At 51.8% G+C, this 16,475-nt stretch overlaps 10 protein-coding genes across 10 annotated transcripts; 3 read left to right on the top strand and 7 right to left on the bottom strand.

The window, feature by feature from the left end:
* Positions 1–38: 38 nt before the first annotated feature.
* On the bottom strand, positions 39–1,709 carry KL911_000227 (uncharacterized protein; the record flags this gene model as incomplete). Its single annotated transcript, XM_043197320.1, has 1 exon — positions 39–1,709. The coding sequence occupies one exon, from the start codon at positions 1,707–1,709 to the stop codon at positions 39–41; it is 1,671 nt and encodes a 556-aa protein (XP_043056920.1).
* A 74-nt stretch (positions 1,710–1,783) lies between these two features.
* KL911_000226 (uncharacterized protein) lies at positions 1,784–2,464 on the bottom strand (the record flags this gene model as incomplete). Its single annotated transcript, XM_043197309.1, has 1 exon — positions 1,784–2,464. The coding sequence occupies one exon, from the start codon at positions 2,462–2,464 to the stop codon at positions 1,784–1,786; it is 681 nt and encodes a 226-aa protein (XP_043056919.1).
* A 30-nt stretch (positions 2,465–2,494) lies between these two features.
* On the bottom strand, positions 2,495–3,025 carry KL911_000225 (uncharacterized protein; the record flags this gene model as incomplete). Its single annotated transcript, XM_043197298.1, has 2 exons — positions 2,495–2,692; positions 2,930–3,025. 2 exons carry the CDS (start codon positions 3,023–3,025, stop codon positions 2,495–2,497), a joined length of 294 nt encoding a protein of 97 aa, XP_043056918.1.
* Positions 3,026–3,047: 22 nt separating this feature from the next.
* Positions 3,048–3,779, bottom strand: KL911_000224 (uncharacterized protein; the record flags this gene model as incomplete). Its single annotated transcript, XM_043197287.1, has 1 exon — positions 3,048–3,779. One exon carries the CDS (start codon positions 3,777–3,779, stop codon positions 3,048–3,050), a length of 732 nt encoding a protein of 243 aa, XP_043056917.1.
* Positions 3,780–4,112: 333 nt separating this feature from the next.
* Positions 4,113–4,715, bottom strand: KL911_000223 (uncharacterized protein; the record flags this gene model as incomplete). The annotated part of the gene is made up of 1 exon (XM_043197276.1): positions 4,113–4,715. The coding sequence occupies one exon, from the start codon at positions 4,713–4,715 to the stop codon at positions 4,113–4,115; it is 603 nt and encodes a 200-aa protein (XP_043056916.1).
* A 401-nt stretch (positions 4,716–5,116) lies between these two features.
* On the bottom strand, positions 5,117–8,425 carry KL911_000222 (uncharacterized protein; the record flags this gene model as incomplete). The annotated part of the gene is made up of 1 exon (XM_043197265.1): positions 5,117–8,425. One exon carries the CDS (start codon positions 8,423–8,425, stop codon positions 5,117–5,119), a length of 3,309 nt encoding a protein of 1,102 aa, XP_043056915.1.
* A 122-nt stretch (positions 8,426–8,547) lies between these two features.
* KL911_000221 (uncharacterized protein) lies at positions 8,548–11,499 on the top strand (the record flags this gene model as incomplete). The annotated part of the gene is made up of 1 exon (XM_043197254.1): positions 8,548–11,499. The coding sequence occupies one exon, from the start codon at positions 8,548–8,550 to the stop codon at positions 11,497–11,499; it is 2,952 nt and encodes a 983-aa protein (XP_043056914.1).
* Positions 11,500–11,532: 33 nt separating this feature from the next.
* KL911_000220 (uncharacterized protein) lies at positions 11,533–14,664 on the bottom strand (the record flags this gene model as incomplete). Its single annotated transcript, XM_043197243.1, has 1 exon — positions 11,533–14,664. One exon carries the CDS (start codon positions 14,662–14,664, stop codon positions 11,533–11,535), a length of 3,132 nt encoding a protein of 1,043 aa, XP_043056913.1.
* Positions 14,665–14,761: 97 nt separating this feature from the next.
* Positions 14,762–15,322, top strand: KL911_000219 (uncharacterized protein; the record flags this gene model as incomplete). Its single annotated transcript, XM_043197231.1, has 1 exon — positions 14,762–15,322. One exon carries the CDS (start codon positions 14,762–14,764, stop codon positions 15,320–15,322), a length of 561 nt encoding a protein of 186 aa, XP_043056912.1.
* Positions 15,323–15,470: 148 nt separating this feature from the next.
* On the top strand, positions 15,471–16,433 carry KL911_000218 (uncharacterized protein; the record flags this gene model as incomplete). The annotated part of the gene is made up of 1 exon (XM_043197220.1): positions 15,471–16,433. The coding sequence occupies one exon, from the start codon at positions 15,471–15,473 to the stop codon at positions 16,431–16,433; it is 963 nt and encodes a 320-aa protein (XP_043056911.1).
* Between the last annotated feature and the right edge of the window lie 42 nt (positions 16,434–16,475).

Raw genomic sequence — 16,475 nt, 5'->3', positions numbered from 1 at the left:
TTCACGTGACCTCCTACGAGCCTTATTTCACAATCGACCTACAAATTCAACCAGCTCCCAAGCCCACGTTCGAGCCGTTGTTTCTTCCACGTGAGCAGCTCGCGCTTCTCGACCAGCTCATCGCTCTTTTCGCCGCTCTGCAGGCTACCCTCTACGAAATACAGCTCGTCCTTGTAGTTTTCCAGCAGCTCCTGCGGGTCCGCAAGTTTCCGCTCGATCTCGGCGAGCCCCGTCTTGACACTCCATATCTGGGACAGCTTTGCCGTTCCCAGCTTGTATGTATATGGTGCCTTTATCTCTGGCCCCTTGTCGAGGTGTTCGTCCAATTTGCGCTTTTTGTCGTTCGATAGCGCTTCCAGATCAGCCAGATTCTCATGATTGAACTGCTTGAGTTTCAACGCCCGCCATCTGATCTCCGTGTTGTCGACAACGTGCTTCAAAATGCGGTGGAATGCAGGGAAGTAGCTTGCGTAGTGTCGCTCTATCTCTGTGAGCACCTCGACCAGCTGGCTTTTGACACTATCGTTGGCCAGCATCGCGTCAAACTCAGGCTTGCGAAACTTCTTATACTTGGCGTTGATGTCGCCAAGCACCTTCGTCCACTTGGCGTCCGTGAGGTCGTAGATGAACGAGACCATCACGTAGATCTGGAATATCACCGCCCAGCGATGATTGGGCTGTCTGAGCTGGACGCCAAACTCATCAGCGTTCAAAAGCCAGTCGCACTCATACTCCTTTGCCGCAAAGCTGTCCACCAGCTGGCTGTATTCCTCGCCTGTCAGCTCGTGCGCGCTGCCAATTTTCGGAGCAGGCTCTTGCACGTCCATTTCCTTGATCGTCTTGACGAGTTTCTTGCAATTGTCTATTAGCGGCAGGCTCGTCTTGGAATATCTACCTCCTCTGTAAGCGTTCAGCTCTTCCACCAGTCTCTTGAAGTCTGTCGTGAAATACACCGCCAGAACCATGTATTCATGAAAAGCGTCATTTGTGCGGCGCCCCGGGTTTCTGCTCGCGTTCGACGGCCACTTGCGCGACTTGGAAAATTCAAGGTATGTTTTATTGAAGTCGTTCAGCTTCCAGTCACTGGTCAGCAGCAGTTTGTCGTTGATGTCAAAGGCATTAGTGATGAAGGCCATGAGTTGCGCAGCAAACACATCGTGCGACTCAAGTTGTCCAAGCAGTTTCGGGAGCAGAACATTGCCGATCTGTAGCAGCGTTGAGCCTGGCTTGGCCTTTCCAACTAGCGAATTATGAAGAGTCAGTCTGAGCCGTCTGTCGAGGGACTTGTGCGAGAAAAACACCGGGCCAAACGTATCCACAACAAAATCCGTAGGACTTAGTAGCATGATTGAGTTCAAGGTCTGCATGGGCACAGGGTTAAGGCCAGAGTACTTGACAAAGGATAGGTAGATCGAGGAATCTAGAAGCAGCAGCATCTGTGCCAAGAACAACTTTGGGTCTTTCGAGCCTTCCCCCTCTGATGCCTCCAGTTCCAAAAGACATTTAGTGAACATCCCGTTGAACAGGAGGATCTTGTCCACCATAACAGTGTCTATGTCCAGCGTGCTGAACAAGGCATCCAAAGCGGCTGTAAACTCGGGATACTCATAGTACAAGCTCTCCGCCATGTCCGCAGGGTCAAGCCTGCGAGAGAATGACGAAAGAGCTTCTTCCAGACCACTCGCGTAGTGTTCAACAAGGGCGTCCATGCAATAAACTACGAAATAAAAATTGCGTCGACCGACGCCAAAACATACATATACTTTTCGTATCGTCCATCTACCTATGCTAACAACCACAGCAAAATAATACATGTGACCAGGAGACCGGCGATGATTAGCGAATCTCGCTTTCTACGGGTGTTGATCTTGGAAAGCAGCACCTTCAGCCCCGGCATCGTGCTCAGCGACCGCTGAAGCCGGTTGCCGACACTGCTCAAAACATTGCGCTGTCTGAGGATCTCGTCTCTAGTCTCGAACACCTGACTCAGTAGTGTATCCATGGCGCTGTGTTGCTGGTTCAACCGCAGGCGCTCATTCAGCATGTATCCGTCTTCGCTGTCCGAACCGCCGGAACCGTCCACGCGTCTCTGGTGGTCCTCTATGTCTGTGCGAACGAACGAGAGTAAATTTATTTTATCACGTTCCTGTTTGATTGTAGACTTGATTCGGTTGAAATCGATCGTGTACTGGTTCAGGTTCTCCCTGTGGCGCGTTAACTGCTGCATCTTTGATGCCGAAATGGTGTTGTTGAGCGATTGCGAGTCAACCACCCGGTTCAGCTCCTTGACCAAGGCCGAGAGATTAGTGAATGTGTCGTTGATTTTGCGCTCGAGCTGTTCCTCCTCCGCGCTTGGCTCGGGCCCCGGCGCAGACGCAAACGAGCTGTAACTCGCCAGAAGACCAGCCAACTGGTTTTCCACGCCAACAATCTGCGTTCGTGTTTGATTGAATGAAGATGCCATACTTGAGCGAGTTAAAAATTCAGCAATTATTTATTTATCTCTGCCGATCACATCAGCACCGACGAGTAGAATTTCCACCAAAATTCGAGCGACGCTGGGCCCTGCAAGGCAACATCCTCCAGCAGCTGGGCTGTCTGACACGGATGAAGCTGGTAAAAAGGCTTGCCCAGCACCGGATGGTCCACTAGCGTGATTGCAGGGTCGACGCGTCGATAGACTTTCAGCGAACTGTCGCGGGTGACGAGCTTGTCTATCAGAGTCTGATCGAAAACGAGACTGCGAGCCTCGATGCCGTCGATAGTTTGCAGCTGCCACGTGCGGAATGTCAGCACTGGCGCTGCGTATGTTTGGTGAAAAAAAATGACGATCTCGAGCTGTATGTCGTCACGGCAGGCCAGAGCAAAGATCACCGTCTGTAGTTAGCAGGACCATCGAGGGCCGCCTCTAAAAACCTTGACAACGTACCTTGCCGTCTACTCGTTCAGTGCGCACATTGGCGCATTTGCGGCCAACGCAATGCGCTAACTGCGCAACATTGTCCTCGAATACGTTCTCTTTCATTTAAATATTTAATATAAATATTTCAGTCAAATGCTAATTGTTTCTTGATCTCCGCGATAGCCTTACCAGGGTTCAGGCCCTTAGGACAGGTACGCGCACAGTTCATGATAGTGTGGCATCTGTACAGGGACATAGAGTTTTGCAACATCTCCTTTCTGCTCTTGGTGGCTTCGTCTCTGGAATCCACGAGCCATCTGTAGGCCTGCATCAGCACGGCAGGTCCAAGATATTCTTGCTGGTTCCACCAGTAGGAAGGACACGAGGTACTGCAACAAGCACACAAGATACACTCGTACAGTCCGTCCAACTTCTTTCTGTCCTCCTCGCTCTGCAGGTTTTCCTTGCCATCCGCTGGCTTGTTTTTGGTCTGCAGATATGGCTGGATCGACTTGTACTGTTTGTAGAAGTGCGTGAGGTCCGGCACCAAGTCTCTCACGATGTACATGTGTGGAAGTGGATATATTTTGGTCTCCTTGGAGGTGTCCTGGTCGATCTTGCACAGGCAGGCCAGGGTGTTCTGACCGCCGATGTTCATGGCACACGAGCCACAGATTCCTTCTCTGCAACTTCTTCTGAAGGTGAGCGTGGCGTCCTGCTCGTTCTTGATTTTGATGATGGCGTCCAACACCATCGGACCACACTGGTTCAGATCAATCTTGTACTCTTGCATGTATGGCTTCTTGTCTGGGGTGTCTGGGGACCATCTATAGATCTTGAACGTTTTCAGTCTTTGGGCAGTAGCCTGGGTGGCCATGCCGCGGGAACGAATTATCGATTTGAACATGACGAAGAAACAACTGGGGAAATGGTCACTTTTATTCTTCTTTTATTACAAAAAACTATATGTTGATTGGCTGTGAATTTCTGCGTTCGCGCGACCGGAGGCGATTGCGGAGGGCCTCGACGGAAAAAAACCAACCTGATCCGACGACTGCACACCCGTACACGGGAAACGCCTTATTTCTCTTTCTGAGCCGTTTTAACCCCGCGTACTTTTGCTCCCGAGCAGTTTCACCGAGGGATGCCGAAAAGTCCTTTTCCCGAATCGTGAATCGTAACGCGTTAATGTGATAGCTATATACATAACTCATATACACTCGACTATATTTCTCCGCAAGTTCAGCAAATTGCGCGCAGCCTCGATTTTCGCTCTGTCAGCATGCTCAACGTGTTGCACGTGAACCTGGTCGGCCTCCTCGTCGCTGTCGTAATCAGACTCGCTCTCGCTCGAACAGCTCGAAAGAGAAGGCATATCGTCTTCCTCATCCGAGTCCACGCACTCCGTCGTTATCGTCACCGTCGACCCGTTCGGCTCGTGGTTCATGTACAGTGAGCTGCTTTGGTGTTTGCTCACTTCGTAGTTCTCGTAGTCTTCATCAGGGTCGCTATCGCTGTCACTATAGAAATCGTCGTCGTATTGTTGAGGATTCGTGAGTTCGGGCTTCACGGGCTCCACCAATTGCACGCGTTTCTCGCTAGCGATGTTGTCGAAAGACACCGTACGGCCTTTGCTTTCCTCGGCAGCGTTCAGCTTGTCGATCAAGTTGTCCAGGAGGTTTGCCTGGCACACAAGTCTATGAAGGTTGATGTCATTCTTGACTGCTTCCCTTGTGAGCTTGGCCTTGACTTTAGAGGCCAGATAGTATGTGTCTGCCTTGCTAGTGTAGTCGAGAGGATAGCTTCGAGTCATGGTGCCGACCAGGATGGGGATACTGCGTTTTTTATACTTGCCCACTTAGTAATTTAACACCGGCTTAATCCCGTTGTGCTTGCGTTATATTCGGGATCGGAGCTAAAAAAATATAAGCACGCGCGAACCGAGCCGAGAGGAAAATACTTGATGGGTTTCGGACGGCTCGGATTCTGGTCCCACCAGTGCGCCAACCTCGCGCCATTAAGGCTTGCGCCTCTCAGTTATCAGGCCAAGACATGCAGGAGCCGAGAAAGCTATCCCCAAGTATCGTAAGGTTGCGAGTTTTATCTCAGGTGGCAATTAGTCACCATAACCACCTTGTCGCTTGCTTACATATTGCTCCGCCCATCTAGAAAAAAAAAATAAATTACTAATGCCTAACTCCGTGTCGTATTGTCTCACCAGGCAGCTGCGTCCCACTTCTTTAGCTCTTCGGCTTGATTTAAAACGTCTTTTTGACACTTCTTCCGCATGTAGAAGATTGGACAGTCCTTGTTAGAACACAGAACCTCCTGGTGTAGAGAGCCTTGGCACCGCTGGCACTCGGTCCAGAGCCGGCTGAACTTGGTCTCCAAGCTGTTCATCTTGGCCAACTCGCGTCCATATAATTCTCCCGCCATGCCCTGACAATTTTGACACAGAGCCTCGCCCTCGGGAATTGGCGACTTGCAGTTTTTGCAAGTGTTGCTCTTGCGAGCAAACTTCATCAGCCCCCCCGTCTTTGCCGCGCTGACGGCAACGGTCCGCGTGTGGGAGCCATGCAACAGCTCTTTGGTGCGGCGCTCGCCCAGAATCGGCTCGAAAATCCGCGTCAGCGGATTCGCCAGCTGGTTCTCCAAGTAGTACTTGGTGTCGATCGGCAGCGAGTTTTCCAGCACGTACAACGGATCCTCGCTCTTCTCGTAGTTCTTATCTCCGGCCGTTTTGATGATGACATAAGCAACACGGTCACCAAGCGTGGGGGCCGAGCCCGCATCTCTCCTGCGCATCCGCTCCGCGAGTTCCACGTGCGGCTGCTTAGCCGCGTAGTCCTGACGTGACAAAGCCTTACTGATGACCAGTTGCGACAGATCGACGCGGTTCTGGAGCAAATCCGCAATGGTTTTCTTGACAAACTGCTCTGCAGCTTCCACGTCTCGCTCCTCCAGAATCAGCTCCAGGACCCGCGTGATGACGTTCTGCACCAGTCGGCAGTTGTCCCGGCGCACTGTTTCGATGCCCTTGGTATCCATCTTGTCGAACTTGCGCGGGTTGGTCCAGAAGAGCCCCGCGTACCGTTTTTTATTAATGAGCAGGTACGGGAAGTACACTTTCTCGAACTCCAGCTTGATCGGGTGCTTGAACTTGGTCGAGACGTACGCTGCCGCCTCTTCGCCGAGCCGCATACACGTCTCCATGTCGCTGTGGCCGAACTTGACCATCACCGAGTCGGTGTCACCGTAGATGACCTGGGCGTCGTACTCGTAGCCGTTTTCGATGCTGTAGTGGCGCTGAACCTCTGCCTTGGTCTGCTCGATCATGACACGGCCGAACGCCGTCACGGACGACGAGATGGCCAAACAGGGCAGTTTACCAATTGTCGCGCCCGTAAACCCGTACACCGAGTTGGCCGAGATTTTCAGCGCGAGCTGCCGTCCGTTCAGCACCTGTTTCTTGAACGGGTCGGTCTCCTTCTTCAGGTCCTGCTTGGCTTTCTTCCGCGCCGCGAGCAGTTCCTGCAAGATCGTCGGCAAAATGCCCTTCCGCAGGTGCGGGTGCACGAACATGTCGCCGTTGGGCGTCACGATGTAATCCTCGTCCTGCTTCAGGCCCAGCCGCTCGACTGTCTGCTTGTTGAGCAGGGTTGTGTAGCACAGGTTGTGCGCCATCATGATCGACGGGTACAGCGAAGCAAAGTCGAGCGTCGCGATCGGCACGTCGTAGTAGCCGCGCACAGGCTCGATCACGGTGGCTCCCTCGTACTCCTCGTTGACGCCCTCCGACTTGATGTTGGGGATCACAATGTCGAGGTCCAGACACTTGCGGAACAGCTGCGAGATGACCTTGATCTGCTGGCCGCGTGAGAGCAGGAAACTGAACGGCACGCCGGTAACCCTGGCCATCTCCGTGTAGTTGACCAGACACATGAGTTTTTCGGCAAGTCGCAAGGGCAGGTACGCGTCTTTCAAGCAGTACACTGCCAGCCGCCTTCTGGTTTCCTGGTTACCGTTCTGGAGGTCTGTGATGATCGAGTGCTGCACATCCTCCTTCTGTTCGTTGAGAAAATGTGCAGACACCGCGTTCAGCGTGTAGGAGCGCAGCTTGTACTCGCGCTGGATAAATTGGAGGAGGTCCAGCTGCATGCGGCCCTCGATGTTGACCACCTTGTTCTCGCGGCTGCCGTACGCGCGCGAGCTGAAAAACGTGTCCTTGATCTCCTGCTTGCTATTCTTCAGACGCGAAAAGTACGGGAAGTCGTGGACTCCAAGCGCCTTGGCCCTGTTGATCAGGTACGGGAAGTCGAAGTTGGCGATGTTGTACCCGATGATCACATCCGGGTCCACCTTCACAATGAACTCCTTCCATTTGAGCAGCATCTCCTCCTCGGACTCGTACGAAAACGTCTCCGACCCGACGATCGGCGCACACGACTTGACAGTAAACACGTTGCGCACAAACGGCACCGGGTCGCCCGCCGTGGCCACCACGTTCGCGATCTGGATCACCGGGTCATGCTCCGCCTCGGGGAAAATCCCCTTGCGGCCCGCACACTCGATGTCAAACGACAGGACCCGCAACGGAGCCATGTTCAGGTACTTGCCCTCCGAAGCGTGCGACACAAGGTCCTTGTAGTGGATTGTGAACTCCAACTGGCATGTCGAGACAACCTTCTCCGGCGGCACCGGCGTGTAAGTGCCCGCCGGTGCCCGCAGCCAGCACATACCTGTGATGCGACAGTCCACCATCATCCGCAGCAAAAACTGGATATTGTCGAACGTCATCGACCCAGTGGGCGGGAACAGGCCCTTGTACTCAATCTCGCCGCGCTCGAATGCCGACCGCACCTTGCCGATGTGTTTGATGCCGTCCACCACCACTTTAAGAAACGGCAGCTTTGTGTTGTTGTTGTAGCCCCAGATGCTCTCCTTCAGCGCGATCTCCAGCCCTTGCACACCCTGGTAGTTTGTGCGCAGATACTTGTGGAAGTCGCTCAAATCGTCCTGCGTCAGGCCCTTCGGCACTGGCACGTAGAAGTAATGTCGGAACCCTACAACGTTGCACAGCACCGAGTACCCTTCTTCGGTGACCCCAAAAAACCGCACAGCGGCCTCGTCATTGATCAGCGTCTCCTCGGCGTCCAGCTGCTGGAAGTCCACGTCGTACGTGGCCGGATCGTACCCCACCACCGCGGGACGGTCCCATCTCTGCCTCTCGCTCTGGACGTTGGCCTCCGACTCCCTCTTGGACATTGAGACAAGCTCTTTCTCGAACGTGCTCGCCTCGTTCTCAAATTGCCCTCCTGTCAGCTTGTTGTGCAGTTTTTGGCGGTCGAACTTGCCGTGCACCGGCAAGTGGTACCCGTGGGGGGTGATCGACTGATTTGCCGTCGGCAGCGAGTGCGCCGTCGCCGTGCCCACGCCGTCGTCGATAGAAATGTCCAGGTGCTGGCGCTTGTTTGGCCCGTCCAAACGCGCGTCACCTGCGTGTTTCGACGTAATTGCACTCATGATTTGAAATACAATGATTCTAAAACGCGTCTCAAAAAAAATTAAGGAAATAATTCAGAAATAATTCGGGGTCGTGCAGGCCCCATCTTTCTTATCCAAAGGCAAAATACCTGTTCTTGTATATGAACACCAACTTCACTGGATCGACCAGAAAGCGCCAGGTCAACCTCGGCAACAGGAGTTTGTTTGCAAAGAACAAACAATCCTTTTTGCAGACTACCCAGCTCGAGCGCCAGCGCCGTGAGAGGGCCCGCATAGAGGCACGGGCCGCAACTACGATCCAGTCGCTTGCACGCACGTATCTCGACCTCCAGCACGCGCGACGCAAGCTGGGTGCCAATTGGGACGGTATCAATGTGGCAGAGTTCAACTTTTTCTGGCCCGAGCTCGCCGGCACCCGTGATCACACCTACCTCGATAGACTCGAGCACATTGTCCAGACGCAACAGCTGTCTGCCTCGACGGCCTCCAAGACGGCTCGGACGCTGATTGAGACGATTCCGCGGTCGCCAGACACTGAAATCGCAAAGAAATCCCTTCAAGTGGTCCTTCTTCTCGCCCAGAAGTACCCTGTGTCCGCCGACTGGAACCCGCTCGTGAAATACCTGCTTACCGTATACGCCAAGGACCCGCTGTTTTTGGCGACCGTCTTTGAGCTCTCGAGCTATGCTAGTGAGGGAATTTTGCGGTTCCTCACCGCCCCACAGCCGGAGTTTGTGGACTTCGCATTGTCGCACAACTACGCTCTTTTGCGGCGGTCGATCGAACTGCAATTTGAGTGGATCTGCGCCCACAGACCGTTGTTTGAAAACCTCACAGATACAGAGAAATTCCACTACTTGGTGAACGTGGTCACCATTTTATCGCATAGCTCCATCGCCATCACCAAGTCGTCACTCGAGGCTTTCTCCATTATTATAGGTGGAATTTCGGCCAAACTGCAGTTCGAGGACGAGGCGAGCGGCCAAGAGATTTTTGTTCTGCCCGAGGAACGCAAACAGATTGAAAAACTGTATGCCTCAGACTTCACCAAGTCGGTGATTAGACAGTGCGAGGTCTTGCAGGTCGAAACTGATCTGTTTGTCTCGTTCTTCTTTGCATTGCTCCATCTTGTGTCTGCCAAAGGCAGCGTGAACCAGCTGTTGAGGAACGAACTACTGGTGAACCTTATAGTGGCATCGTCCTCTATGGACTTTATGAACCAGTTTTTCATGAACCTCAGCAATGAACACTTATTCGCTCAGGTCTTTGTTCTGGCAGAGGAGAGAGCACATATTTCCAACGATGGCGAGCTTAGACAAACTTTGCTGGACCCACAGAAAGAGATGTGGTGGAAAACATTGTTTCTTTTGGAAGAGCTTTACGGTTACTTGCTTTGCGTGTCCAACGATGCCGATCTGTTCAACCCGGGAAGACTCGACAAGGAGAACTATCTTTATTTCGTGAGGTTCCTTCGCTCTTTTTCTATTTTTTATGTCGTGGGACGGCGTATTGTGCAATATGCGGATCTTTCTGTGTCGGAAGCCAGAATACTCACATTTTACAAGAACATCGGCCTCTCAACGCTGAAACTCCTGAAGCAGATTTATCTCCGCGACCTTCGAATGAACCTCACAGACGAAGACTTCTGGCTGCTCAAAGACCCTGTGTTTTCGATGCGCAACGTTTCCAAACTTGTTCCATTGCTTGAGATGGACGACGACGAAGACGAGGCTGGAGAGGAAGACGGAGAATTGTACCTTCCGGCAAGCGTTCTGCAAGCCTCAAATACTCAACTACAGGACAACCTTCTCATCCTCATATACCTCCCATTCATGATACCTTTCGACACTCGAGCCGAGCTGTTCCGACAGCTGATTGAAAAAGACAAGTCTCAGATCACAGGAATCTTCAACCCAAAGATACAAGGTGTTGTTTCACGAGAGAATGTTCTCTTCGATGCGTTTGAGCAATTTGGAGAGCTGCGCGGGCAGCAGTTCAAACTACCCTTATCAGTGGAGTTTATCAACCAGTTTGGAGAAAAAGAGGCAGGGATTGATGGGGGCGGACTCACCAAAGAGTTGCTCACCAGCATTGTGGACAGCGCATTTTACGTTTCCAACTCCAATGCAGACAAGAATGGCGGGATGAGGTTCTTTAATGCGACGTCCAACTTCCAGCTGTATCCCAACCCTGATTACTTCTTGAAGTTGAAGCTACAGCAGCAAAATCCTTCCTATGACTTTAACTCGGAGGAGAAAACGTTTCATCTACAGATGCTCAGATTTTTGGGAATGGTGATCGGTAAGTGTCTCTACGAGAACGTGTTGACAGATATTCAGTTTGCCCCCTTTTTCCTTAGTCGATGGACCAACACGCCCTCATTCCAACAGAGAATTTCGTTTGACGATCTCAAGACTTACGATACAGAGCTGCATGGAAACCTCTCCAAGCTACTGAAACTAACAGAGCATGAAATCGACGAGTTGGACCTGAACTTTACCATCAGCGAAAAGTTGCAGGATTCCTCAGAGGTTGTCACCATTGAGCTACTTCCTGGCGGACGAAAGATGAAGGTGAACCATCATAACAAGCTGCAGTACGTGTACTGCGTGGCCAAGTTCAAGATGGACCAGTCGATTGCCATCCAATCGAAGTACTTCATAGAAGGACTGTCTCAGATCATTAAGCCCAAATGGCTTTCATTCTTCAACGCGTATGAGCTGGCCAAGTTAATCTCGGGCGGAGAGAAAGAGATTGATATTGAGGATCTGCGCCGCAACACCGCACTGGGTGGCTACACAATGCGCGATCAGACCATTGTAGACCTCTTTGAGCTTCTCGAAGAGTTTGACAACGACTTGCGGTCAAGGTTTCTCAAGTTTGTCACCTCCAGCTCGCGCGAACCACTGCTGGGCTTCAAGGAGCTCAATCCGAAATTCGGAATCCGCAACTCGGGAACAGACATTTCAAGACTGCCTACGGCATCTACGTGCGTGAATCTCCTCAAACTGCCCGACTACAGGAACAAAAAGCTATTGAAGGAAAAACTACTGTATTCCATCAACTCGCACGCAGGTTTCGATCTTTCCTAGATTAGATATTGTAGCATGAATTAATAATACAACTTATGACATGGCAGCGTCAATCTCTTCTTCTGAAAGCTCTCTAATCTTCTGTTCGCCTTGCACCGCCTCTGAGCCGTTCTTGTGGTGAATTTCGGTCTTGACGAAACCGTTTTTCAGGTGCTTGGCAAAATTCGACCCGCGAGCGTTCTGGTTCTTTGAAATCTCCTTGAGCTGGTTCATGTTGTGAATACATTTGGAGATTGTCTGAAGCAGGAGTGACGGCTTGAGGGGTTTAGACAAGTACTCGTCCATCTGTGCCTTCAAACAGCGCTCGCGGTCTCCCAGCATCGCGTGGGCAGTGAGAGCCACAATTGGCGTGCGGAAAGCCATCGAGTCAACGTATTTTTTCTTCTCCCACTCTCTGATCTTCGCCGTTGCCTCGAAGCCTCCCATGATCGGCATCTGAACATCCATTAAAATAACGTCGTAGTGGTTCTTCTTCACGGCCTCCACAGCCTCTTGGCCGTTCTCGACAACCTCGACGCTGTGGCCGTGGTTTTCCAAAATCTTGACGGCAAGTTTCTGGTTCACGAGATTGTCTTCTGCGAGCAGAATCTTGTACGAAGTGGAGCCGTCGCTGTTAGGAGGAGCCGCACGGCTCTCCAGCGCAGGTTTGAGAATCGATGCGAGGTCGGTGACTGAACATGGTGTGTTTCCATACGAGCTGATACCAAGGTCCAGACACACTCTCATGTTCAACGCTGGAATCGATGGATGCAAAAGAACCAGAGGAACGTACTTGATTTCAGGGAGCAGGCGCAGTCTTCTGCCTGTCTCTATAGAGTCGATGATGATCGTGTCGTAGGAGACCGGGTCGTTGATCTTGACCTCGTCAACATCGCGCACCACGACCGGCTCGAGCTTGAGCAGCTTGATGTTCTCTTTGATCTCCTCAATGGCCTTCTGGTCGTGGTCGCAAGCAACAAAAAGAACCTGATGGTTTCTGAACGGATACAGGATTTCCAGTTGTCTAGACAGATCCACCTTTGCTGGAGAAACAAGAATGGTGAAGTAGAAGTTGGATCCTTCTCCGTAGTTCGACGTGACCCAGATCTCACCGCCCATCAAATGAATCAACTGTTTCGAAATGGACAGACCTAGACCGGTACCGCCAAACTTACGCGTTGTGGAGCCGTCTGCCTGACAGAACGTGTCGAAAATCACGCCTAGTTTGTCCTTTTCGATGCCGATACCGGTGTCGCTCACGCAGAACTCCAGCAGCAATTTGTCCGTGTTGTTAATCACCCGCGAGGTCTTCTTGACGCTGACGGTCACCTTACCGCGGCTCGTGAATTTGATGGCATTACCAGTCAGGTTCAAAATCACCTGTCTCAGTCTGAATGAGTCTCCAACAAGATTATCCGGGAACGAGTTGTCCACCTTATAGATCAGCTCAAGCTGCTTTTCTATCGCCTTGACGGCCAGCGTCTTGAGCGCGCCGAAAACAGTGCCTCTGAGCGAGAAGTCGATCTCCTCGATCGTCATTCTATTGGCCTCGATCTTTGAGATGTCCAAAATGTCGTCAATGATTGTTAGCAGCGAGTTGGCCAAATTATGCACAATCGAGAGCATTTCGCGCTGGTATTGCGTCAGCTGTGTCTCGAGAGTCAGCTGCGTCATACCGATGATACCGTTCATCGGCGTACGGATCTCGTGCGACGTGTTGGCCAAGAACTCCGACTTGGCGCGGTTCGCGAGCTCGGCCGCCTCTCTCGCAGCAGTGTTTCTCTGAATAGACTCTCTCAGGTTCAGCACCATCTGGTTGATCTTGGTCTTCAAGGCGTCCATCTCTCCAGACGCCTCAACCGTGATGAAACGCGTGAAGTCACCGTCTGTGGCTGCGGCAGTGATTTGTGCAAATGCTCTCACCTGGGTCGTCAAGTTGGCAGCCATGATGTTCACGTTCGTAGTGATCTCTTTCCACAGCCCGTCCACATCGTTCACCTCGGCTTGCACGCCAAGCTTACCATCAATTCCCACATCCTTAGCAACACGGGTCACTTCCTTGGCAAAGACCTGCAACGAGTCCACCATCTTGTTGATCGTGCTTTTCAGTTGCAAAATCTCTCCCTGGGCCTCGACCTTGATCTTCTGTGACAGGTCTCCGTGTGCAACGGCTGTCGTCACCGTCGCAATCGATCTCACCTGATTCGTCAAATTATTGGCCATCACATTGACCTTCTCGGTGACCTCCTTCCACGCTCCGTCGACATCTGTCACATTAGCCTGGCCTCCCAAAATACCTTTCGTTCCGACCTCAGTAGCAAGCGTTCTGACTTCCTCGACGAAAGTCCGCAACCGGTCCACCATCTTGTTGATTGTGATCTTGAGCTCCAGAATTTCTCCCTTACAGTCTGCCGTCACCTTGGTTGATAGATCACCCTTGGCAACTGCAGTCGTCACGTTCGCGATGTTTCTAACCTGAGTCGTCAAATTAAGAGCCATGGCGTTCACGTTGTCGGTCAGCTCCAACCAAATACCAGAAACGTTTTCAATCCGGGCCTGTCCTCCCAGACGGCCCTCGACACCTGTCTCTCTGGCAACCCGCGTAACCTCAAACGCAAACTTTCGCAGCTGGTCCACCATCTTGTTCACTGTGTTCTGAAGCTGCAAAATCTCTCCCTGGGCGTAAACGTTGGTTTTGCGCGACAAGTCTCCAGCAGCGACAGCAGACGTAACCTCCGATATCTCTCTGACTTGGTTCGTGAGATTCAGCGCCATGGCGTTGACGTTGTCGATGAGCGACCGCCACACGCCGCTCGCCTGGATCTCGTGGGTTTTCACCTGGCCACCCAATTTTCCGTTAGCCACCTCAGTGGCCAAGTTCGTCACTTCGTGTGCGAACGTTTGCAGCTGGTCCATCATAGTGTTGATGGTAATCTTGACCTTCAGAATCTCTGGATCGCTCTCGAGCTCGTGGATCTGTACCTTCTTCGACAGATCGCCCATGGCCACCGAGTTCAGCACCGTACCTAGCTCGCCTAAGGCGGTCTGGAAGGCTTCGTTCTTGGTCTTGAGGCTGCAGTTTTCCTCCTGTTGTTTCTTCACATGCGCAAGTATGTCTTCACGCAGCCGCGGCCCATGTTGTCCAAACAGCACTGGATCCGACAACACAGCTAAAATGTCGGTCATTAAGTAGTTGTGTTGATAGTGTTATTTTCAGAAAACAATACAAAATTTAAAAATTCAATCTTGTTGCCATTCACGCCGCTGAGGTAATCAATATAACATGGCAGTATCCAAAAATAAAATATTGTCGCACCACATGAATTTCGAGGAAACAAAGCTCTATGGTGGTGCCATCACCACATATATCCCAGCCGGAATGGTTGACGCATCGACCCTGAGACAGATCCCAGATACACAGGAGGTGTTTGTGGCCGGGCCAGACACCCAGCTTGGCCCGGAGGACGCCATCATCTTTGATCTCCTGGAGTCGGTCGACGTCCCTGACGATGCCGCCGCCGAGTACCATTTCCAGGAACTAGCCAAGCTCAATGGCGCTGATAACGCCAAAGTCCTAGAAGCAACAAAAATTGTGTGTCCGAACTTCGCCCAGGACCCTACCTACGTCTTGGTTGGCTCGCAGGAGGCAAAGAAATGGGGGAGGGACCAGACCGAATTGGTGGTTTTACTCGGACTTATCCGGCTCCAAAGAGTGCAGACCGACCTGCTGATAACTTATAACCTCCCGGGGGAAGATTTTGGTCCCCGGATTCCTGTCGCAAAACAAGTGATTCAGCATATCCTGGAGTCACTGCAGGTGCAAGACTGGTCGCTATTTGGCTGAGGTGCGAGGTGTGCAGGTTTACCGGGAGTCGTCTTTTTTTTTTTCCGTTAGGCCTTCTCCGATCCCCCGCGAAATAATCTGGGGAGACGGTAGCTGACAATATAAAGGGTTTGGCAATTTCACCAATGTTGCATTGGACCTATCGAAGATGAGTGCTTCTGCGAATTCTAACAAAAAGCCCAAGAACACTGCTATTGATCTCATTGCTGGAGGAACTGCGGGCCTATTTGAGGCTCTGTGTTGTCATCCTCTCGATACCATCAAGGTGCGGATGCAGCTGTTTAAGAAAAGCATTGGGCTGAAGTCCGCAAAGCCCCCGGGTCTTCTCAAGACAGGTGTCAACATTGTCCAAAACGAGGGCTTTTTCGCTCTGTACAGAGGCCTGGGTGCCGTTTGTATAGGTATCGTGCCGAAAATGGCCATCCGTTTCTCGTCCTACGAGTTCTACAAGTCGCTATTTATCAACAAGGAAACGGGTCAGGTCGCCACGTCGTCCAACTTCATCAGTGGTGTGATGGCAGGTGTCACCGAGGCAGTGCTTGTTGTCAACCCTATGGAGGTGGTCAAGATCAGACTACAGGCTCAGCACAACTCTCTCAAGGATCCTCTACAGGTGCCTAAGTATCGCTCTGCGCCACAGGCCGCCCTGATGATTGTTCGCGAGGAAGGTCTGAAAACACTCTACAGAGGTGTCTCTCTGACTGCTGCTCGGCAGGCCATCAACCAGGGAGCCAACTTTACCACATACTCGTTCCTCAAATCGTTTTTGCAGGATTATCAAAACGCCGAGGTCTTGCCTTCCTACCAAACAGCCGTGATAGGATTTACCTCTGGAGCCATTGGGCCTCTCTGCAACAATCCACTCGATACGATCAAGACGAGAATGCAAAAGGAAACAGGACACTCGAACGAGTCCAATTTCGCCCGCGGTGTGCGTATCGGAGCCAACCTCTTCAAGGAGAGCGGTGTGAAGGCATTCTATAAAGGTATCCTTCCAAGAGTCATGCGCGTCGCCTCAGGACAGTGTGTTGTTTTCCCCGTGTACGAGTTCTTTAAGGGCTTTTTGTACGACGTGAGCGGCATCACCGGCAAACAGAAACTGAAGGATTAGATATGTATACTACATGTGTAATACCTTAAATCGTCATGCGCA

The sequence above is a fragment of the Ogataea haglerorum genome (assembly GCF_019207285.1).
Source record: "Ogataea haglerorum isolate 81-453-3 chromosome Unknown 81-453-3_NODE_1_length_915391_cov_96.871712, whole genome shotgun sequence".
Classification (NCBI taxonomy): domain Eukaryota; kingdom Fungi; phylum Ascomycota; class Pichiomycetes; order Pichiales; family Pichiaceae; genus Ogataea; species Ogataea haglerorum.
Note: the sequence above shows the minus strand (reverse complement) of the source record. Positions and strands in the feature narration are given on the sequence as shown.